We start from the raw sequence: 24,479 nt of genomic DNA, 5'->3' as shown, positions 1-24,479 counted from the left end.
ATTATTACTGATATTTAAGAAATAATTAAAAGCTGAATAATTAGTTTTCCTTTTGGCTATACCTCAAAACCACACAAGATTTTGTCTAAGGGGTCTGATATGAACACCTAAATTATATCTAATGCTCTAGTTGAGACACTTTTATCAAATGGGAAAGGTGGTGAATTATTTTATACTGCAGTTATTTACTACATCTAAAAACTATTGCAAGTAATTTCTGGCCCTAAAAAATAATTTGGGATTTCAACATGATTTTTCATCTGTTCAGATAGTCTAGACTTCTACTAGAATTTTGGTTTTCTATAATTAAATTTATAGATAAGAAGAAGTCTCTCACAAATATTAGTAAGAAAGTAAATTATATCAGTAGACACATAGAATCTTGGATCTACCTTAAGAAATCAGAGAAAAGATTTCTCAACTTTGTGTATATAGAGAATCAAAAATCTGCTTAAAGGAATATTAAAACATTTATACAAAACACTCTATCAAACGTTAAATTGAACATTTTACACAATTTTGGACTGCATGGGGGTTGGCAACCCTAACCCCTGTATTACTCACAGGTCAATTGTATATATATCATGTACATAAAATATATAATTAATTACCACACTTTGCATAAAAACCTCAATATTATAAAATACACAAAAGTTAAATTCAAGGTTTTATTCTAGATATTTTTAAATGTTTACTTAAAGAAGGAATGTAATAAAATCATGATTCTGGGCAGTGGAATATCTTTTTTTTCCAAAGGAAACAGAAGTAACGAACTACTAGGAATTTCCTTTTTGAGAATTCCGTACTAGTAATATATATACATAACAATATTATTACCACAAAGTCACTTCTTTTGTAGAGAAATTAATGACATGAAGGATATTTATAACATACTTACAGAAAATGTTCTGCATAGGTAAGTAAACAGTGCTAGTTAAAACATGCCAGCTACCATTTCAGGGAATATCATATAATTTTCTATAAATTACCTTGTCATACCCATATTATATTAGTACATAGGGTCATTGGCAAAGGACTCTGAGGAAAAAACTATAAGATCTAATATATGGCATTTATTTTGCCACTTTTTAACCCTTATTAAATGGATAAATAAAGTGACATCAGAGGTGAAAGTGACTTTTCTTAATCATGATATGTAGCAAGCTGGATCCTTAAAATAATACCTGTCAAGATAAAAATTGAGCCAAAGTTAAATAGGTAATTAAATTTTATTAAAGACTATTAAAATAGGGGACAGAAACTAAACTAAATTCTTCAAAAATAGAGAGCAGGAGGGATTTTAATTTCAAATTTAAACTAATAAAAAATGACAGCAGTCCTCCCTTATCATTGGTTTCACTTTCCATCCTTTCAGGTACCGTGGTTCAAAAACATGTGAGCATAATTTAGTAAGTTATCTTGAAAAAGAGAGAGACCATAGTCATATAACTTTTTTTTTTTTTTTTTTTTTTTTTTTTTTTTTTTTGAGACGAAGTTTCGCTCTTGTTACCCGGGCTGGAGTGCAATGGCGCGATCTCGGCTCACCGCAACCTCCGCCTCCTGGGCTCAGGCAATTCTCCTGCCTCAGCCTCCTGAGTAGCTGGGATTACAGGCACGCGCCACCATGCCCAGCTAATTTTTAGTATTTTTAGTAGAGACGGGGTTTCACTGTGTTGACCAGGATGGTCTCGATCTCTTGATCTCGTGATCCACCCCCCTCGGCCTCCCAAAGTGCTGGGATTACAGGCTTGAGCCACCTCGCCCGGCCTATATAACTTTTATTATAGCATACTAATTGTTCTATATTATTAGTTGTTAATCTTTTATTATGCCTAATTTATAACCTTCATCATAGGTATATACATATAGGCACAATTTCAGGCATATACTGAGGTCTTGGAAAGTATCCCTGCAGTTAAAGGGGAGACTGTTGTATTGGAGGTCACTAGAGAAGAATAGATAGATGGAATGTGTCAAGCCGATTCAATTATTATTGAGTTTGTAAAAATTTTGTTCTGTGAGTAGGCCTTCTGTAAAGTAGACTGGGAAGTCAGAGTACTATTTTCTTTGATATTTACAGTTCAGAGGCATGGTTCCATGGTCCTTGATAAAGACATCCCCTGCATCCTTAAACTGGAAAGCAGCTGGAAGAAGATTTACATACATTTCCATAATTTACACCTGCAAAGTTTTTAAAGTACATGCTATAGGAATAATAAAGTGTAGGGGCTTATAGGCAAGAAGAAGCCTGTCTGAAGGTTAGTTAATGTGTGGGGAAAAAGGAAGGCTGTTTTGACTATATATTTAGCTAATTAAAAGGGAACAGATTTAAAAAATCATATCTGGATGAATTAAAGTTCAAATTTATAGTGGATTAAGACCTAGTCATAAATTCTGAAATAAAATAAACTTGGTAAAAACCTTTCACATCCCAAGTTTTAGAGCTCCATGATCTCTTCTACTTTGTTTGAAAAGCACCTTCCCTTCCCAGTAATTCATAATAATATATAATTTTATAACCTTTTGGTGGCAGGGGTATAGAAAACAAGATAAACTCATTTATATTTATGGGTTTCCCTTCCAGAAGCATTTGCATTTAAAAGAGGACCTCAGTCAGAGAAGGGACACATTTTAACTCAAAGAAATAAAAGAACACCTTTGGAACTTCTGTCTTTGCTAATGAAAACTGAAATAAACCTATTTTTTTTTGTCATATGTTTTAAAATACTGAGAAAAAAAGAATAACTTACTATTTACTCCATGAAATACTTGCTTCTGGAATGTAAGACTATAAACCAACTAAAATAAGTTCTTTACAAACACTAACAGTTTGCATATCAAGACTCAATTTAAAGATTCTCAGTATATTGTGCCATCAATACAAAGTTTTCATTCGTAAATTCTAACCAATCCCCACTAGATACACTCTACAACTGACTCAAGGGTCTGCACCAAATAAGTATCTTTCCACAAGTCTCCCATGTGAGGCGCTAAGAGACTGTGTTAGGGAAAATTGCCTGCGTTTCAAAGGCAGGAATTTCCTAGTGCCATACCTCCATCCACGCCCCCATCTGGGGGACCAGAGGGATTTCAAATATAAAGTTATTTTTCTAACTTTCCCAGGGGCAGTCTAGGTAGAAATTCCAGTGAATAGCTCTGGGAGCAGGGGGATCGGTTGTGGGCCCAAGCAACCAATCTGGGATGAGAGCCGAAGATCAATCACTCCAGAGGAAGTTTGAAAGAACGCCTCTCATTGGACAACAACGTAAATGGGGAGGGAATAACTTCAGGGTTAAAACTCCACGGCCTCCTTCCCTATATGGATTTCCTGCTCTGAGATCGCCTCCCACAACAACGTGGGAGCTGTCTTTCCCTCTCTGCCTATGCGGATATCCTCTTTGGATTCCCCCTGACCGGCAGTGTGGGAGCTCTCTCTTTTTCTCTCTCTGCCTAGTAAATCACTTTCTGCTAAACTCTTTGGATCCCATATTTACTTGAATGGTAAGCTCACCACGCTGCCAGGGCCCTTTCCCCATTCCTGGGGCAAGTGACCCCAAGAACCTGGACACACCCAGTTACATCTTGGGCTAGCACGAGGGGAGGGGGCTGAGCCACGTGTCATCCCGCCACGTGGTTACAGCACTATTAACTCTACAACTCTATTAATGTGTTGTTTTCCCTTGTTGAAATAAGTCTAAAATAATAGTTTTTCTCGATCAGCAGAATTGCCTGGTGGTCTTTTGGAGTGTAAAAAGTGAACAAATCCAAAGTTTCACAAAGATACCACTGAAATGCCATCACTTTCAAGGACGGATAGCAACCAATGCACTACCCTGAGGCCACTGGATATTCTCTCCAGCTGTGAAACTGCCATAGGTGCAGTATCAAGTCTAAACTCCAATTTGATTTCGTCAACTTCACAAATGTTATGTTTCTTTTGTTTTTTAAGAATAATAAAACATTTTTTAGGAATCCTTTGATTATATAATTCAATTATACATAAATAGGAAAACTCTCCATTTTCATCACTTTTTCAGGTGACTCTGTAAGAGGAAGTTGGCTGGGAGAGAAAAGTATCGGTTCCATTAACTACATCATTCAAGTGGTCTAAATAAGTGATGAATTCAGACGGTTACATCACTCTTGTGTTCCTTTGGGCAACATTTTTTATTGTCATCTTTTAAAAAGCCTTGTAAACACTCTTAGTTGATTTGAAATTGACTGATCTTTGGAATGTTCTGGAGATAGCAAACACTTGCTGACCTAAGTTTTCATGGGTTCTTCTCAGCCTTTTAAGCCTGGACAGCACACATTCCTCCCCTCATATTGTAAGCCATGTACATATCTCTCTAATTGGTATAATTTCTCAAAGGACAATATGAAATTGCAGTGACAACCCTGGGGAAATTTTGACATGAACAAGATTGTTTATTTGGCAGATGCAATAGAACAAAAAGGAAAAAATCCTCATGAGGAGATTCTCTGTCCTATATATCTAACAGAGAGATTACTCTGTGTATTATACAAAACCTACTCTTTCATTTTCATGCTTCTGGGATTAATAAGCACTAGATTTTTAATTATATAGCTCTGTGGAAATGTCAAGTATGTGAGTTGTTTTAACTATCTATAATGATTTGCTCTTTTGTGTGTGTGAAAATAGGTTTTTCTGTATTTAAGCATCTACGCTGTGCAGAAGGGAGATAATCAATCTTAACAATCACCATTTTATATCTACCTGAATCATGATAAACTTCACTTATTCATTTTTCACTGTTTTCCTTTTCTTTTTCGCTTAGGAAAAATGTGAAATTAATTGATCACAAATATTTTTTCTATCATTATCATATATGGACATTCTAAGACTATTTTTTTAGACAGTCCACATTTACAATAAAAAGAAATGATTAACTTTGCTTTATTTATATATTTCTCTCTTGCCAAAACTTTCACAAACCAGGAAAAACATTCATGTGTATGGGTAATATTGTTACTCTTTTAGTTGAAAAGAAAACTGAACTCCACAGAGCTTTGGCTTAATCCTGAAGTTTTGATTTTTCAAAATACATAAATACTGAAGTTTGCTTATTTGTGTTAGTACATATGTCTTTATTTATTCTAAAGAGGTTTATTTAAAAAGAACTCATGTAGTTTTTTAAATAAATGACACTGTAGATAAACTAGACTGATTTAATTTAAGATATATGTTCTATAATTATGGCCTCAAAGTATGATTACACAAATCTAAAATTAATATAATTGAAATTTTAGTAACAGATATAATTTAAAAGGGTTGCATCTTGTGAATTCTTTCTAATTTTATCACACCGATGTACTAGAATGCTTTATTGATGATACTACAAATCATACAAAGTTAACATGATGTTGTAAGTTTGCAATTTCTAAATATTTTGTCAATGTTATGAATTTACACAGATGCTTAATAAAGTTAATAAAATTATTTCGGATACCTGAGCAATTTCTAAATAAGAAAAATATAAAAAATACAGTCTCTAAACATAGTTTTAAATTACATCTGTCCTTATAGAGTGGAAATAAGGTGTACAAATGCAGTTGTGGGATATATATTTATGTTTATTTTACCTATGATAAAAGTGCTAAAGTTATATAAAATGTGCAATCATAAAATAACAAAATAGCTAAAATGATCTTGGATTGCTATCTTTGCAATGGCTAATTTACTTAAAGCTGGTGACTATTATAAAAGAATATTGGGAACTAGAAATACATAACAAAACAACAAATGTGATTTACTTGTTCCTAAGAAAGGTTTACAGTTACTGACTTATTAAGTTTATTTTACTATATAATTATTTTAAATATACTGATAAGGCTAAATGTCTTAAATATAAAGCTTTAATGTAATAATCTATATCACAGTGATGTATATGTGTTTGGCTAAATATATATATGTAAAAATGTATTATGCTTACTTCATATATTTATGACTTGTAAACATATTTCAAGATATATTTAGCCGGGCGCGGTGGCTCAAGCCTGTAATCCCAGCACTTTGGGAGGCCGAGGCGGGTGGATCACGAAGTTGAGAGATCGAGACCATCCTGGTCAACATGGTGAAACCCCGTCTCTACTAAAAAAAAAAAAAAAGAAAAATACAAAAAATTAGCTGGCCATGGTGGCGCGTGCCTGTAATCCCAGCTACTCAGGAGGCTGAGGCAGGAGAATTGCCTGAACCCAGGAGGCGGAGGTTGCGGTGAGCCAAGATCACGCCATTGCTCTCCAGCCTGGGTAACAAGAGCGAAACTCCATCTCAAAAAAAAAAAAAAAAAAAAAAAAAAAAAGATATATTTGAGGGCATACTTTTAGAAGTTCTGTGGTATTTGAAGTATTTTTCCTGTAGTTGTAATGCCTCTACATGGTGAATTTGAAGGAAATAGTGACTTGTATTAGCATTTACAAGGTCGACTCCATGGAAATGGATATATTCATAAAGAAAAGGGCCTATGAATCTATACTGAAATGTATGCAAATCACAGAACTAAAATATGGCTTTCATAAAATGATCAAATTAGGTTGTATCAAGACAAGATAGGTTACAAATACTTTGTTAATTCTCTAACTTTCTGGAAAATTTCTGAATTGTTTTAACAAAAAGTTCATAATTTGTTTAAAATTAAGATCCTTAAATATTTCTTAATTATTGTTATGTATTAAAAATATAATCTTAATTTGTATAATATGGAGGTGAGGGAATAAAAGGAGGACCACTCTTTTATTCTTGCCATAGGCCTCACAATTCTTAGGGATGGAACTGTCTAGATATTAGAAATTATTTTCATTCTTAAAACTTTTTTTAAGTATTTTGCTGGTGTAAGAGATTAGAAATCTTTCAGGAATTTAAACATACACAAAAGACAATGGCATTTCATTATGATGTGTAAACCAAAAAGTGGCATAAACACAACTGTATTTGAGAGGTTTTAATCAGCCAGCAAATTATAACATTAATAAAACACAAGAAGACTAAGAACAAAATGATTCTTTGAATTTTTTTACCTTCCCATATTATAAATGTAAGAAGTAAAAATGGATTTCCAAGTAGACTGTGGATACTTGTTTACAAAGTTATATTTGAATTACACAAAATATATATTTTGAATATTGAAGGATCTGTAATCTAAAAATTTCTAACTTTTTAAAAATCAGACAATTACAAGGTAAAGAGAAAAATGAGAAGCAACTAGATAAATTTACCTTACCTCTTTTGTGCCTTCACATGGGAACCAGCAAGAATTATTAATATCTTCAGGCTTGTTCACATAGATTGCATCTTCAGTGCAGTTTGCAGCCAGAAAGAAATAGGCATCAATAACCCCTTGGCACTTTTCATCTTCAGATCCTTTAAAAAAAAAAAAAGAGATAAAAAATTAAATAAACTCTTACAAACCTGAATTCACAATGAATTTTTAAGGACTATGGTCAAATTACTTGAAAATATAAATTTGACAACATCTGCCACAAAATAAGTTCCTATATGTATATGATACTGAATTTGGAGGAGACCTCAAAGCCCAACCCTCTCATTTTAAACATCGACTGAGAAATACAGCATCACAACAAGAAAAAGACAGACACAGCTCCTAGGCCAATTCATTTTTAAAAATAATCACATGTTGACCAAATAGCAATTAATAATTACAAGAAACGATGTTAAAACTGTAAAAAAAAAAAAAAAGGTCCTGTAACAAAAATAAAAGGAGAGATTGCAAAAGAAAGAAGAAAGAAGTGACCTATATTCAAGAGAATGTGACCTATATTCAAGAGGAATACTAAAATTGTAAGGCCCAGACCAAGAATTATGAGACAAGGACAATGATATACAGTAAATTTGTTGGAAATCTATATGAAAAGATGAATAAAATAGATAGTAGATAGGTAATTAGGGAATGAGAGATTTTGAAACTGTAGGAAAAACCAAAGAAACAAAAAATGTAAATCTCAGAATTGCAGGATAAAGGAGTTAATTAAGTTGGGCTGAGAACCTGTTATTGGTCATTAATGGAGGTAGTAAAAGAATGTAGGACACCCGACCAATCTTTTTGTAAACATGGCTAATCTCCTAGTAAACCAACAAACAATATTTGTTAGAGGACAAAGTTTATCTACAGAACATTTTAGCAATATATCCCTAATTTAGGACTGCTTATAGTTAGCAAATCTAAAATCTAGGGACTTGCAAGGCATAATTTCTTGAAAAATATCATGTAAGTTATGAATTTTACAATGGAATTGTAAATTAGAGATCATTGATAAACTGACATCTCCCTACCATGTGAATTTCTCTCCAAGAAATCTCACATATTACTGGAAAACAGGAAGAAGCTAGGAACCAAAGCTCTTCAATCTTATGTATGTAATTTGACTGTTTACAATTTTAAGATTGTAGAAAATTATGGCTATATTAATAATAAAATAATCAATGGATGAGATTATCAGAAGATCAGATAGAAGAGAAGAAAATACAAGTAAATGTAATGATAGGTCAATACATTTTCTACTTTCAACATGCTGAGAGTAATTAGCTTAAACAGGATTATGCTAGTGCCATATAATTAACTGAGATGTGTTCTTCCCTCTGTTTTTTTCCTGCAAGTTCATATAGTATTAGAATGATTATGTTATTGAAAATTTGGAGAAGTATGATAGAAGGCCACATATTTTAAGTATTTTTTGGTGGGAACATTTTAAAAATTATTTTATTTAATTATTTAAGAAATTGTAGGATTATTTAGAATTGAAATGGATGATTTCGTCAGTTTTGCCAACTAGTATTTTTCCAGAAATTTATCATTTCATTTAAATTAGCATCAAGTTTTTCATAATGATATATCTGACTAAACATTTGGTTTTAAATCTTAAATTTTTGCCTCTGTATCCCAAAGTCTCAAAAAAGAGATAACGTAAACAAATAAATAAATAAAGCAAATGTTTTAACCCATAAAAATAATGAAAAAATGATAAACTAACTAAATTAGCAGAAAGACTACAGCCCAAACACAAATGAGAGGACATAATTATAAAAAATTTATTGGCCTAGCAGAAATTTTTAGATGCTCAGGCTTTGAAAAACTTCTTAGTACCAAACTCTGGTACTAAGGTGGGCTCTGGAAACAAGATCAGTTGACACTCAGAGCCTCTGTACCAAGTCAGTTATCCAGATTATTACTCTAACCCCTCACTCACCTCCCTCAGCTCTACAAACAAACAATTTCCGAGGTTTTCTCTCAGGAGTTGAATCTCAAGGGCTCCTGCCTTAAAGATACCAAGCTTCTTGAGGGTCCCCTTGTGAAAGCCTAATTGCCAACCTGCAACCCTATCACAGAGCTCTGGTCATCAAGGTCCATCCTTGCATGGTCAGTTTCCAGTCAGCCTTCTTAGATACTCACCATTAAATATGATCACCCCACATTTGACAGAAAGACTCCAAACAAAAGAGAACAAATAATCATAAACAGTATTTACAGAAAACTGAGAAACGGTGCAAAGCAGAAGACAATTCAAACAAAACTGTAACACTTTTAGGGAGAGAAGCAAAGCTATTTTATCCTTATTGGAAAAAAAAACAAAAAACAAACAAACAAAAAAAAAAACAACCCAGAATGTCACAAATGTGTACAATTTAAAGGATGAAAGCATGCCCTAGATTATTACAAATATAGTCAAACAAATTAACAATTCAACACACATTTTGAGATATTCAGTTGGGAGAATGGAGCAGAAAATAAAGCAATATAAAAATAGGAAAGAGAAAAGAAATTATGAAAAAATGAGAGGATCAATTTAGGAGATGTGATATCTAATTTTTGGAATTGGAACTACAGAAAAGAGACATTTTAGGGGAAAAAATACACAAACTCCCTAAAAATGAAAAGACTAACGTTTCCAAATAGAAGAGCTTAAAAGGAGACAACAAGACACACTATGTAAAACTCTCAACATTGTGAAATTTCAGAACACTGAGCAAAAAGCATAAAAAAGTCTTCCACAGAAATAAACACAAATTAAAGAATCAAAAGGTTGTCTGTTATACACATGATTCTACACTGTTGCATTCCTTTCCTTCACCTTATCATGTATCTCAGTCCTAGATGATGATGATGATGGACACCCAGGTTGCTTCCAAATCTTGACTATTGTGAATAGTGCTGCAGCAAACATGGGAGGGGTTATCTCTTCAATATACTGATTCTCTTTCATTTGAGTATATACCTAGAACTGGGATTGCTGGATAATATGGCAATTCTATTTTTAGCAATTTTAGTAATTCATTTCCATATTTATGTTTATTTTTTCTCTTAATAACTAATGATACAGGTATAAAATTACACATATATTATTTAGCATGTGGATGTATTCGTAATAATCAGGTTAGGTCAAACAGCATATAATTTGTAATAGTGACAGATATTGCAAAATATCCCATTTAGATATCATAGTGATTTTACATTATTGCTGGCAATGGATAGTCACTAAATTGTCCAACTCTCAAATATTTTCCTGGCTAATAGGAGAAAAATTATACACTTACAGTGTTTTTAAAATTATTGATGTCAGAAAGAAAAGACTGGTGAATTTTACTAAATGACAAGTAAAAATAATAATGTTTTGATTGCATTATGAATAGAGCTCAGCATGTTCCCCATATATTTATATTCTCTATGTCTTCTTATGTAAATTGTATGTTTATATTAGTGATTTACCTATCAGGTTTCTTTCCTTTGTGAAGTGAAATGTCTGTGCAGTGCTTCTTTTGCATTTTGATTTCTATGAATTTCATAAGCAGATATTTTTACTTGTCATTTAGTAAAATTCACCAGTCTTTTCTTTCTGACATCAATAATTTTATTATTAGTTATAAACATCTTCCCCACCCATTTTATGGTTTTTCTCCTTTAATTTTTGTGGGTAAATATTAGGTGTATTTATTTATGGGTTACATGAGATATTTTACTATAGGCATACAAAGCATAACAACTACCTCAGTGAAAAGTGTATCTATCACTTTGAGCATTTATCCTTTCTTTGTGTTATAGACAATCCAATTATATTATTTTAGTTACTTAAAAATGTACACTAAATTATTGTTGACTGTTGTCACCCAGGTGTGCTATCAGACATTAGGTCTTATTCATTCTATCTAATTATAGTTCTGTATCCATTAAATATCCCCACCTTCACTACTCTTCACAACCTCTGGTAATCATCATTCTACTCTCTATCTCTATGAGTCCTATTGTTTTAATTTTAAGTTTCTACAAATAAGTGGGAACAAGTGAATTTGGCTTTCTGTGCCTGGCTTATTTCACTTGACATAATGACCTCCAGTTCCATCCAGGTTGTTGCAAATGAGAGGATCTCATTTTATACATACATATATATATATATATATGTATTCCATTGGGTAAATACACCACATTTCCCTTACTCATTCCTCTGCTGATGGATACCCAGGTTGCTTCCAGATCTTGGCTATTGTGAATGGTGCTGCAGTAAACATAACAGTGCAGATATCTCTTCGATATACCAATTCCCTCTCATTGGAGTGTATACCTAGCAGCGGGATCGCTGGATAATATAACAGTTCTATTTTTAGCAATTTTAGGAACCTCCTAACTGTTCTCCACAGTGATTGTACTAATTTACATTCCTATCAACAGTGTACAAGAATTCCCTTTTCTTTTTATTCTTGCTAGCATTTGTTATTGCCTGTTCTTTGCACTGGGGTGAGATGACATCTCATATTCGTTTTGATTTGCATTTCTCTGATGATCAATAATGTTGAGTACATTTTCGTATGCCTGTTTGCTATTTGCATGTCTTCTTTTGAGCAATGTCTTTTAGGATCTTTTCCCCATTTTTTTTTCTTTTTTCTTTTACAGAAAAGTGATTTTATTTAGGTAGAGAAAAGAGAAGGAAAGGGTAAGAGAAAGGTTTCCATGGAGAGTGTGGAAGGGGATTCCAGAGGGGAAATCCCAGAGGGAGCTCCCACCATGTGGGACGGGATCTTTTCCCCATTTCTAAAAATCATATTATTATTTTATTCTTGTAGAGTTGTTTGAGCTTCTTCTGTATTTTGGTTATTAGTTCCTTGTCAGATAGATAGTTTGCAAATGTGATCTTCCATTCTGTGAGTCTTGCTTTCGTTGATTGTTTCCTTTCCTCTACAGAAGCATTTTAACTTGGTGTGACTTCATTTGTCTATCTGTGGTTTGATTACTGGTGCTTGTGGGGTATTACTCAAGAAATCTCTGCCTGGTAAAATATATTGGAGAGTTTCCCCGGAGTTTTCTTTCAGTAGTTTCACAGTTTGAGGTCTTAGATATAAGTCTTTAATTCATTTTGATTTGCTTTTTGTATACGGTGGGAGATAGAGGTTTAGTTTTATTCTTCTCCCATCCAAATTTACAAAGTATTTCTCCAACATGCTCTAATATTTTGATATTTTATTTTTTATACATTAAAAATTTATCTATTTCAATTTAATCCAGAGAATGTTGAAAGGTGTACACAAGTTGGATTTTTTTTTCAGATGGCTATCCGGTTTTTCTATGTTAATTATTAAATAGTTCTACCTATTCTTAAAATCTGAGGTGACAATTTTATTATATGTTACTTTTTTTCATGACTTGGATTCATTTCGAGACTTTGTATTTTGTCATATTTGCTGACTACCAAGGCCGTGGTACTCTGCTTTCGTTAATGAAGCTATGTAATCCACTTGAATATATGGCAGAGCTCATTTTATACCCCATTTGTCCATATGATGTACTTGTGCAGAGTACACTTGGCCTTATTTGTCTTTTTTCCTATGTAAGCATTAAGAAATAAGATGAAATTTCATAAAGAAGATAACACCATTATTTTATTAAAATTTTAATAACCTATAAAATACTATTGAGAGTTGAAATCTTTAAAAGTTGTATCTCCAGTATGACATAAGTTTTCTAAAGGTAGGTTATTATTATTTTAAATTTACAGATGAAATTTTATGTATTTTAATATACAACATGATATTTTGAAGTAAATATATGCTGTAAAATGATCAAATCTAGCTAATTAACATATGTGTTACCTCACATAGTTATCACACTTGTGGTTACAAACTTCTGAAAGTATAAAACTTACTAGTAAAAGGAAACACATTGTCAAATTCAGAATACTCAAATACTGTATGGTAGTATGTAAATCAGTAACAAATTTGTATGAAAGTTGAAAGAAAAAACTATTAAGAATAATAGTAGCTACAGCATATTTTTAGAATTTTCTTTTAGATTATATATGTGTGCACCTATATTATGGCAATATCTAAAATTTTCTCCATGTAGAAGTTGCATATTTTTGTTAATTTTAGTCCTAGGCATTTTAACATTTTAATTCTTGTTTATATAAAATCTTTTCTTCCATATAATTAGCTTTGTTCTGTTTATTAAAGTTATTTATTTCTAATTACTAATTTAATCAATTAAGAGAATTCTCTTTCAATGCATGTAAAAATGCAATGAAAACTTATATGTGACATGAATGAAAAGCACTAAACCGCAATTATTTTTTAATACTCAGATTTTTAAAAATTTTGCAACTAAAGATTGAAACTAAAAATTAAAACTAAAGTTTGTAAAATTCCTAATAGGTATATAAATAGCAGGTATTTGACAAAAGAAAACTTGAAGGTAGAACAATATACTAAGAGAAATGGCTTTTGATAAAGATTGCTTTGGTGATATAATATTCCCTATTTTCAGAATAATTGTTTAAAACTTTAAAAGTAATGTATAATAATAGCCTGTAAGGTCTTCTAACAGAAGTAAGATCCATTATTTTATAAAGAAAAAAATAAAACTTTCAAAGTAAGTATTAGTTTGCAATATTAACCCATAAATGCAGCAATCACTATTCATTTGGAAAAAAGTTCACTAGTACATGTTAAATGTTTCAACTGTGTATGTTTAACTTAGGTAAGCAAACTGCAATAATGACATGCTTCAAGAACAAAGAGATTTGAAAGAATTTCTCTGCCTTATTTCCTTTTATAGCTAGGGTTTTATCTTTTCTTAAGCATGATTCATATTATCTTACATCACTTCACAACTCTTTATCCACTCTGTCCGTAGCTCCTTTCTCAAATCTAATAATACTCATAATGAACATAGATGATGACATTGAGAAGAAACAGTGAGTGTCAGCTCTTTCTCAAGTTGTGCACTGTCAACCAATTGTCCTTGAAGGGGCTTCTTCTAATTAATTACCATCCCTTCTCTGTAGAGCAATCATATTGGCAAGAATTGATTGGGCGTGTAAGATACTTCATTTAGTTGTTAGAAAAATCCCTTAATTAAAATAATTTTCCTGCTGGTAAAATTAATGCACCCCATGCAAACTTATCAGCATGATTTTTAAGTTCCTCTTCAATTACATTCTCTATTTTATGAGGAAACCATAAAAGAAGATCTTAATGGCAATTACCAGAAGAAATAAGAAGGCATTTTGGAGTACATAAAATGTATAATTCTATTTACATATTTTTTTCATTTATTGAAACTTCTGTTTTGTCCTGAAAACTTGAAGTTTTACTGCTGAATCTTCGCTTTGAAATTTAAAATGAGTTTAGGTTGTTTTACTTAAACATTCATTCAGACTGCATTATCACACTGCTTCTTTTCCATTAGACAGGCCAAGTTATCTACATTATCCAGTGTCGGTGTCAAATAATGTTTATCTTTGTTACATTTAGCTATATTCAGTAAGTTCTGACCAGCAATTCAGGAAGAGATAATTATTAAATATGCACACATTGTTTTGAAGATAATTACTTTGTGCTAAGTTATCTATGAATAATTTTTACGTTGTATTACACCACCCATTTTCTAAAACATTTATTTCACTGCCATTCATAAAATTGACTATATTTGCTCAAAGCTGATTTATCCATGAGCAATCTGACTTGCCATTATTCCTTCCATTTTTCCCCCAAAAATACATTTGCTATTTCATCACTGTGAATATCTTCTGCTTAGAAGTTTTTAGTTCTCAAAAGGAATTTGATATTTAAAAATAACCAAACATATGAAACCACTATTCCTACTATGAGACAAAGGAATATCAAGCGTAAAAACGATGCAAACACTGAAGTATGTGAACTAATTTGGTTGTAACAGTAGATGGCAGTTCTCAATCTACGCATAAAAAGCATTTAGGGAATCTCAAAAAGTCCTCTGTGTCCTCCTCACTACAATTCCAGTCTGATTGTTCTGGAGTGGGAGTTCAGCATTAGTGCATTTCAAGAGCTCCTCAGATGATTCTAATATGTGATCAGGGTTTAATAGCTGCTGAACTGACCCAATCCTTAACAGTCCTGAAGTTAATTCCTCTAACCTCGACTATTGTTATTTCTTTGTTTTGTCTGTTTGTGTCATTTATAAAATAGTAAGTATTCCTAACAGAGTCTCTGAAAGTTCCTTTTGGCACCAACATAGTATAATCAACCATTCCGTGTGATTTGATGAATGAACTGATAACTATTAATGTCATTAAAGGTTGTTAACTCTACAGAGAACTATTTTATGAGCATGGTGAAATAAAGTATCATATTTTATGTTTAAAAACCTAATAGTTACTTTATTTCAACACTGTTGTAACGTAATAGAACGTTATAAATTCAGCTGCTGTCAGTTAAATAAGATCTCAATCAAAAAGACACATCAAACAACTAATTTGCTTGTTGTTTATAAACTGTAGTGCCAAATATCACAGTCAGAGGAAATATTCTTTAAAAGGATGAAAATATCATATAGTCTTACGAATGTATATCAAATTTGCATCAGCTAAGTTAAATACTATTAAAAATGTAATCAAAGAACAGAAAAGGATGCTCATCAAAATAGACTGAAGTAGAAATTGAAATTCTACAAAACAAATAAAAACATATATAGGACCGTAACTGTTGAAATTTCATTTCAAGTGTGTAAGCCAGAAAACTCGGAGTTCTGTTGACACCTACATCACTTGCTATTTCCAACCCATAAACAGAACTTCCATTTATTTAAAGCTTCCAGCATTATGACTCAGATTATTACTCCAACAAGCTCCCTAGCTTTTTTCTTCTCTTCCATTTATTTCTTTACTTGCTATAAACTTACTGAATGTGTCAAACCCTTATAGTAATTTTCTGTTCCTTTTAGAATAAAAATCAAAATATTTAACCCAGCATTTTAGCTCTGGCTTTACCCCCTCCATGGAATTGTTATTAATTTTTTCTCAGAGCCCCAGACAGGCCTTCAAAGAAGCCATAGCTTCTAATATAATGTTTTTACAAACACAATTCCCTAAACACAAAATCCTCTCTTCTCCAGCTTCTCTGCCATGACATTATTCTCTATATCTCTGTTAAGAGGTCTTTTTCTCATGGAAACCTTTTCTGACAACCCAATTTAATCTATCCATTGCCCAGGTTTTTTTCTTTTTTTTTTTTTTCTAAATAAGTTCATTGCTTATAAACATTCATAGAATACGACCTTTTTTCATAGCATGCTTATTTTAAATAAAATTATGTATTTATCACTGTATGTGTCCACTAGCCACTCCCTTCCAACAAATGGATTTATGAAAGAAGAAAATAGGCCTAGTTTCCGTCACTATTGTGTATCTTGTACCAAGTGTATTTCCTATGGTAGTTGGTGTTGAACAGGTCAGTTAAAGGAACACATTGGAAAATAAGAGTATTAATTTTACTTTTACTCTATGTTGTGTTTTAAGATATAAAATATATATTTAGAAAATGAATACTTGCCTAGTAAATTTTGAAATGATTCAAGCAAATTTTTTAAAAATCACATAAATATGTTACCTGTAAATCCCAATTGCCACACACATTCAAATTGTGCAGGACCTTTATCTTGGCAAATACCATGGCAGGTGACTCCATAGTAGCAGGGGTGTTGATGAATCGAGTAAACGTTCTTCACAAACCAACATGGATTAATTCTGCACCCTACAATGCATATATACTGCAAAAAGGAGACAAGGAAAATGATAAATAACGTTTTGAAATATTTTTCAATATATATATATATATAACAAAGAGCTAATTTTAAAAATCAGTGATTATAGAAAACTTTATGGGACACACGTTTATACTTCTCTTTATTTCTTCTATTTATCTTTTTTAACTGTACCATCTTTTGTTATATCCATGTTCAAATGCCTATATGATAATGGTTGGCTTTGACTTGCTCTCAATATACAACAGTCCTTTATCTTCTGTTTGATGGGCTATAATGCATCTTGCCCCTCACAAATTAAAAATACTTATGGTCATGAAGTCTTTGCCGGTGCCTATGTCCTGAATGGTATTGCCTAGGTTTTCTTCTAGAGTTTTTATGGTGTTAGGCCTTATGTTTAAATCTTTAATCCATCTAGAGTTAATTTTTGAAGGTTTAAGGAAGGGATCCAGTTTCAGCTTCCTACATATGGCTAGCCAGTTTTCCCAACACAATTTATTAAATAGGGAATCCTTTTCCCATTACTTGTATTTGTCAGGTTTGTCAAAGATCAGATGGCTGTAGTTGTGTGGCACTCTTGCTGAGCCTCTGTTCTGTTTTATTGGCCTATATCTCTATTTTGGTACCAGTACCAAGGCTACTGTTTTGATTACTGTAACCTTGTAATACAGTTTGAAGTGAGGTAGTGTGATACCTCAAGCTTTGTGGGGTTTTTTTTCTTTTTTTTTTTTTTTTGCTTAGATTTGTTTTTTTGGCTATGTGGGGCTCTTTTTTTGGTTCCATATGAAGTTTAAGGTGTTTTCTTTTTTTCAATTCTGTGAAGAAAGTCATTGGTGGCTTGATGGGGATAGCATTGAATCTATAAATTACTTTGGGCTGTATGGCCATTTTCACAATATTTATTGTTCCTAATCATGAGCATTGAATGTTTTTCCATCTGTTTGTGTCCTCTCTTATTTCCTTGAGCAGTGGGTTGTAGTTCTCCTTGAAGAGGTCCTTTACATCCCTTATTAGCTGTATTCCTAGGTATTTTATTCTCTTTGTAGCAACTGTGAATGGGAGTTTACACATGATTTGGCTCTCTGTCTATTATTGGTGTACAGGAATGCTTGTGATTTTGCATATTTATTTTGCATAAGTATCCTGAGACTTTGCCGAAGTTGCTTACCAGCTTGAGGAGATTTTGGGCTGAGATGATGGGGTTTTCTAAATACACAATAATGTCATCTGCAAATGGGGACAATTTGACATCCTTTCTTCCTACTCAAATACCCTTTATTTCTTTCTCTTGCCTGATGGCCCTAGCCAGAACTTCAATGGCAAAAAAAAAAAAAAAAAAAAAAAAAAAGCCAAAGTAGACAAATGGGATTTAAGTAAACTTAAGAGCTTCTGCACAGCAAAAGAAACTATCAATAGGGTGAACCTGCAACCAACAGAATGAGAAAACATTTTTTCAATCTACCCATCTGATAAAGGGCTAATATCGAGAATCTACTAAAAAACTCAACAAATTTACAAAAAAAAAAAAAAAAAAAAAAAACAACCCCATCAAAAAGTGGGCAAATGATAGGAACAGACACTTCAAAAGAAGACATTTATGCAGCCAACAAACATGAAAAAATGCTCATCATCAGTGGTCATTAGAGAAATGCAAATCAAAACCATATTGAGATATCATTTCATGCCAGTTAGAATGGTGATCATTAAAAAATCTGGTGACAACAGATGCGGAAGAGGATATGGATAAATAGGAATGCTTTCACACTCTTGGTGGGAGTATAAGTTAATTCAACCATTGTGGAAGACAGTGTGGTGATTCCTCAAGGATCTAGAAATAGAAATACCATTTGACCCAGCAATCCCATTACTTGGTATATACCCAAAGGATTATAAATCATTCTATTATAAAAACACATACACATGTATGATTATTGTGCACTATTCACAATAGCAAAGTCTTGGAACCAATCCAAATGCCCATCAATGATAGACTGGATAAAGAAAATGTGTCACATACACTATGGAATACTATGCGGTCATAAAAAAGGATAAGTTTAGGTCCTTTGCAGGGACATTAATGAACCTGGAAACCATCATTCTCAGCAAACTAACACAAGAACAGAAAACTAAATACCATATGTTCTCACTCATAGGCAGGTGTTGAACAATGAGAACACATGGACACAGGGAGGGGAACATCACACACAGGGGCCTGAGGGTTGGGGGGTAAGGGGAGGAATAGCAGTGGGTGAGGGATATGGGGAGGGGTAGTATTAAGAGAAATACCTAATGTAGATAATGGGGCAATGGATACAGCAAACCACCACCAGGGTGTGTGTATAGCTATGTAACAAACCTGCATGATCTGCACATGTACCCCAAAACTTAAAGTATAATAAATAAATTAAAATAAAATAGTGTTAGAGTATAACCCAAAGTATAGAATAAATGTCCTGGAGTGTATGCTGATTAAAAACATGATTAAATAAATAAATAAACAAGGGTGAAGAAAAATAATACCTATGGTATAAATTAAGATACACCATTTAAAACACTTATAATAGTAGAATTATCACAATTAAATGTCATGGTAGTGTTCAAATTAGAATTTTGCTATCATTTAAAAATGGTTTAAGACAATCAGGGCATATTTTCTAATAATATGATTTGTCTATGGTAATCTCCATCATCTTCAAATACAAAAATCATATATAGTTATAACTACAATTGAACTAACTAAATGTAAACCATTTTAGGTCACATTGAGATCATCACTAAATTTTAATACATGCTACCCTACTTAGGTATTAGGAAGACATAAAACAGCATGAAATTTAAGCCCCACAGACAAACTTGGGCTATGTATACTGTTTAAAGCATACATACACCTCAATTATTTCTACTTGTCCACATTTTTGATTAACAAATCCTCCTTGAATCTGCCAGATAGAAGAACAGCTGAGACATGCAGTACAAGGAATCTGACACTTTCTTTAATGAAATTACTACACTAAGTAAGCATTATTCTGTTTCATGTCATGGTGGTCCACCTGGATTTGGAATCGCAATTTCCTAATTGCACAACAGATCATATATCCTAAAGTATAAGTCAACACTAAAGGTGAGAAATAATTAAACAAAAAACTTATGCTGGGCGCAGTGCCTCAAGTCTGTAATCCTAGCACTTTGGGAGGCTGAGGCAGGCAAATCACCTGAGGTAGGGAGTTCAAGACCAGCCTGGCCACCATGGAGAAACCCTGTCTCAACTAAAAATAGAAAAAATTAGCCATATACAGTTGCACACGCATGTGATCCCAGCTACTCTAGATACTGAAGCATGAGAACTGCTTGGACTCAGAAGGCAGAGGTTATGGTGACCTGAGATTGAGCCACTGCACTCCAGCCTGGGTAAAAAAAAGAAAAAAAAAAAGAAATAATTTAAAAAATAATTGTCATTCAATTATATGAAACAAAAAATACAATTTTATGATATATATCTAGGTTGTGAGATAATCAAAAGCTTTAACCCATGACTTTTATACCGAGACATTAAATGTTGGACTCTACAAATGGCATTAATCAATATTCACTGTCAGTGAACATTGTCTTTCTTGGATTTGGGTCCTCATTGTGATAGAAAATATGAAGGCCTAATAAATTCTGAATCTATGACTGTACAAAATAGACTTAGCAGAATAGTACATTATTCATATTGATAGGATCCTGTAATCATTTCTTGACTTAAAACTTAACAAAACAGTAGACAGTTTTTAATGTCTCATCCCCTCTCACCCTTCCCCCTGAGCTCCCATAGACTGCATATTGAGTACAATGTGAACTGCTCGGGTCACTGGTGCACCAAAATCTAAGAAATTACCACTAAAGAATTTATCCATGCAACTAAAAATCAACTGTATCCTCAAAACTACTGAAATTAAAATTAAAAAAAAAATTTTTTTTAATCCTCTTCTAGACATTGGCCTAGGAAAAGAACTCATAACTGAGATCTCAACATACAAGCAACTAAAACAAACAAACAAACAAAAACAAATAGGACTTAATTAACCTAAAATGCTTCTGCACAGCAAAAGAAATAGTCAATAAAGTGAACAGACAACCTTCAGATTGGGAGAAAATAATTGCAAATTATGCATCCAACATGACACTAACATCCAGAATTTACAAGAAACTCAAGCAATTCAACACTACATAATACAACAAAATAATCCAATTAAATAGTGGACAAATGACACGATAGAGATTTTTCAAAAGAAGATACGCAAAGAGCCAACAAACATAAGAAAAAATGTTTAACATCACCAATAGTCAGAGAATTGCAAATTAAAACCACAATGAGACACCAGCTTATACCAATCAGAATGGCTATCATTAAAAAGTCAAAAAACAACAGTTGTTGGTGAAGATGCAGAGAAATAGAATGCTTATGTACTGTGGATGAAATGTAAATTAGTACAACTGCTATGAAAAACAGTATGGAATTTCTAAAAGAACTAAAAACAGAACTAAGATTTAATCCAGCAGTTGTACTACTGGTTATCTACCCAAAGGAAAAGAAAGCATTGTATGAAAAGATACCAGTGTCATTATGTTTATTGTTGCATTATTTATAATATAAAAAAATGTGGAATCAACCTAAGTGTCCACCAATTGATGACTAAATAAAGAAAATGGTTTATACACACACATAACTATACATACATACAGTGGAATACTATTCAGCAATAACAAAAAATAAAAAAAAATACCTTGTGGCAAAAAAATAACAAAACAGCCACAACAAAAACTAAGTTTGAATTAAATCTTGTCTAAGGTGCTTTGTTTTGTCTGCATTTGTTGTTGGTGTTGTTTTATTATTATACTTTAAGTTATGGGGTACCTGTGCAGAAAGTGCAGGTTTGTTACATAGGTATACACATGTCATGATGGTTTCCTGCATCCATCACCCCATCATCTACATTAGATCTTTCTCCTAATGCTATCCTTCCCCGAGCCCCCACCCCCTGACAGGCCCCAGGGTTTGATATTACCTTCTTTGTGTCCATGTGTTCTCATTATTCAACACTCACTTGTCAGTGAGAACGTGGTGTTTGGTTTTCTGTTCTTGTGTCAGTTTGCTGAGAAAGACAGTTTCCAGCTTCATCCATGTCCTTGCAAAGAACATGAACTCATCATTTTTTATGGTTGCATAATTCCGTGGTATATATGTGCCACATTTTCTTTATCCAGTCTATCACTGATGGGCATTTGGGTTTGTTTCAAGTCTTTGGTATCGTGAAGGGTGCCATAAAAAACATACGTGTGCATCTGTCTTTATAACAGAATGGCTGCATAGTATTCCATGGTGTATATATGTGTATATATGTGCCACATTTTCCTTGTCCAGTCAATCTTTGATGGGCATTTGGGTTGGTTCCAGGTCTTTGCTATTGTAAACAGTGCTGCAATGAACATACGTGTGCATGTGTCTTTATAATAGAATGATTTATAACTCTTTTGGGTTTGTCTGTTTTTTTAAAATAGGAATACCAGAGGAAGTTGGATCAAAGCTATACAATCCCTGCTTCTGTCACTCAAAAGTAAAGGACCATTTAAGAATGAGACATTAAATATTCTATAATAACGTTGAGAAAGATGGGCCAGTAAGGAGCAATGACAGATGCTAGGAAAATAACAAAAATAATGTAAATCCCTGTTCACAGGGGTGCTATGGTTGGTTCAGTTTCATCATGTAGCTGAAGGGCTCATTATTTCTGCAGAGGTTCAAGAGAAAGGCCTTTTGAGCAGTGTACAAGTTCCTTTTCTATATTTTCAAAAGATTTATTCACTTTGTTAACTTATTAATCATTCATAATGTTTATCTTAAGATTAATGGTAACTGGTATTGCTTTGTTTTTAGTCTTAAAATGTTTTTTGGCTTGCTATGTGAAATGCATTCCTGGCCTTTGCCTTCTTAATTTGTTCCTTGCCATTGTGTATAATACACATGTGCAGCTTCTTAAACTTCAGTGATGTCATCTATTGAGTGAATAAGCTAGAGGAGCAAGATCCAAAAAAACTCAAAAGCTAGCAGAAGACAAGAAATAACTAAGATCAGAGCAGAAATGAAGCAAAAGAGACACCAAAAAAAACTTCAAAAAAATCAGTAAATCCAGGAGGTGGTTTTTTGAAAAGATTAAAAAAATAGACTGTGAGCCAGATAAATTAAGAGAGAGAGGGAGAGAGAGAGAGAGAGAGAGAGAGAGAGAGAGAGAGAGAGAGAAAAGAAGAAGAAGAAGAAGAAGAAGAAGAAAAGAAGAAGAAGAAGAAGAAGAAGAAGAAGAAGAAGAAGAAGAAAGAAGAAGAAAAAGAAGGAGGAGGAGGAGGAGAAGGAGGAGGAAGAGGAGGAGGAAGCAGAAGCAGAAGCAGAAGAATCAAATAGATGCAATCAAAAATGACAAAGGGGATATCACCACCGATTCCACAGAAATGCAAACTACCATTAAAGATTACTACAAAAAAACTCTATGCACACAAACCAGTAAACCTGGACGAAATGAATAAATTCCTGGACACTTACACCTTCCCAAGCCTAAACAAGGAACAAGTCAAAACCCTGAATAGACCAATAACAAGGGCTAAAGTTGAGGCAGCAATTAATAGCCTACCAACCAAAAAAAGCCCAGGTTCAGATGGGTTCGCAGCTAAATTCTACGAGATATAACAAGAGGAGCTGGTACCACTCCTTCTGAAACTATTCCAAACAATACAAAAAGATGGAATCTTTCCCAAATCATTTTATGAGATCAACATCTTCCTGATACTAAAACCTGGCAGAGACTCAACAAAAAAATAAAACTTCAGTCCAAAAACCATAATGAACATAGATGCAAAAATCTTAAATAAAATACCGGCAAACCAATTGCAATAGCACATCAAAAAGTTTATCCATCACAATCAAGTAGGCTTCATCCCAGGGATGCAAGGCTGGTTCAACATATGCAAGTCTAGAAACATAATCCACCACATAAACAGAACCAAAGATAAAAACCACATGATTATCTCAATAGATACAGAGAAGACCAACAAAATTCAACAGCCCTTTTTGCTAAAAACTCTCAATAAACTAGGTAGCGATGGAACATATCTCAAAATAATAAAAGCTATTTATGACAAACCCACAGCCAATACCATACTGAATGGGCAAAAACTAGAAGCATTCCCTTTGAAATCTGCCAGTTGACAAGGATGCCTTCTCTCACCATTCCTATTCAACTTAGTATTGGAATTTCTAGCCAGAACAATCAGGCAAGAAAAAGAAATAAAGAGTATTCAGTTAGGAAAGGAGAAAGTCAAATTGTCTCTATTTGCAGACAACACAATTGTATATTTAGAAGACCCCATCATCTCAGCCCAAAATCTCCTGAAACTGATAAGCAACTT

The 24,479-nt window shown here is 33.0% G+C and overlaps 1 protein-coding gene across 2 annotated transcripts in view; it reads right to left on the bottom strand.

Annotated features, from left to right (window-relative positions):
- Positions 1-24,479, bottom strand: part of LOC120363248 (protein eyes shut homolog) — a 177,674-nt gene that overhangs the window by 5,706 nt on the left and 147,489 nt on the right. For both annotated transcript variants that reach the window (XM_039467770.2, XM_039467769.2), the window contains 2 exons: positions 16,886-17,045; positions 7,242-7,381 (listed from right to left, as the gene is read on the bottom strand). In XM_039467770.2, the coding sequence (XP_039323704.2) occupies positions 7,242-7,381; positions 16,886-17,045 (300 nt within the window). The remainder of the gene's footprint in view (positions 1-7,241; positions 7,382-16,885; positions 17,046-24,479) is intronic.

The sequence above is a fragment of the Saimiri boliviensis genome, chromosome 4 (genome assembly GCF_048565385.1).
Source record: "Saimiri boliviensis isolate mSaiBol1 chromosome 4, mSaiBol1.pri, whole genome shotgun sequence".
NCBI classification, from domain to species: domain Eukaryota; kingdom Metazoa; phylum Chordata; class Mammalia; order Primates; family Cebidae; genus Saimiri; species Saimiri boliviensis.
The sequence above is the reverse complement of the archived record's forward strand: the minus strand, read 5'-3'. Positions and strand labels throughout refer to the sequence as shown.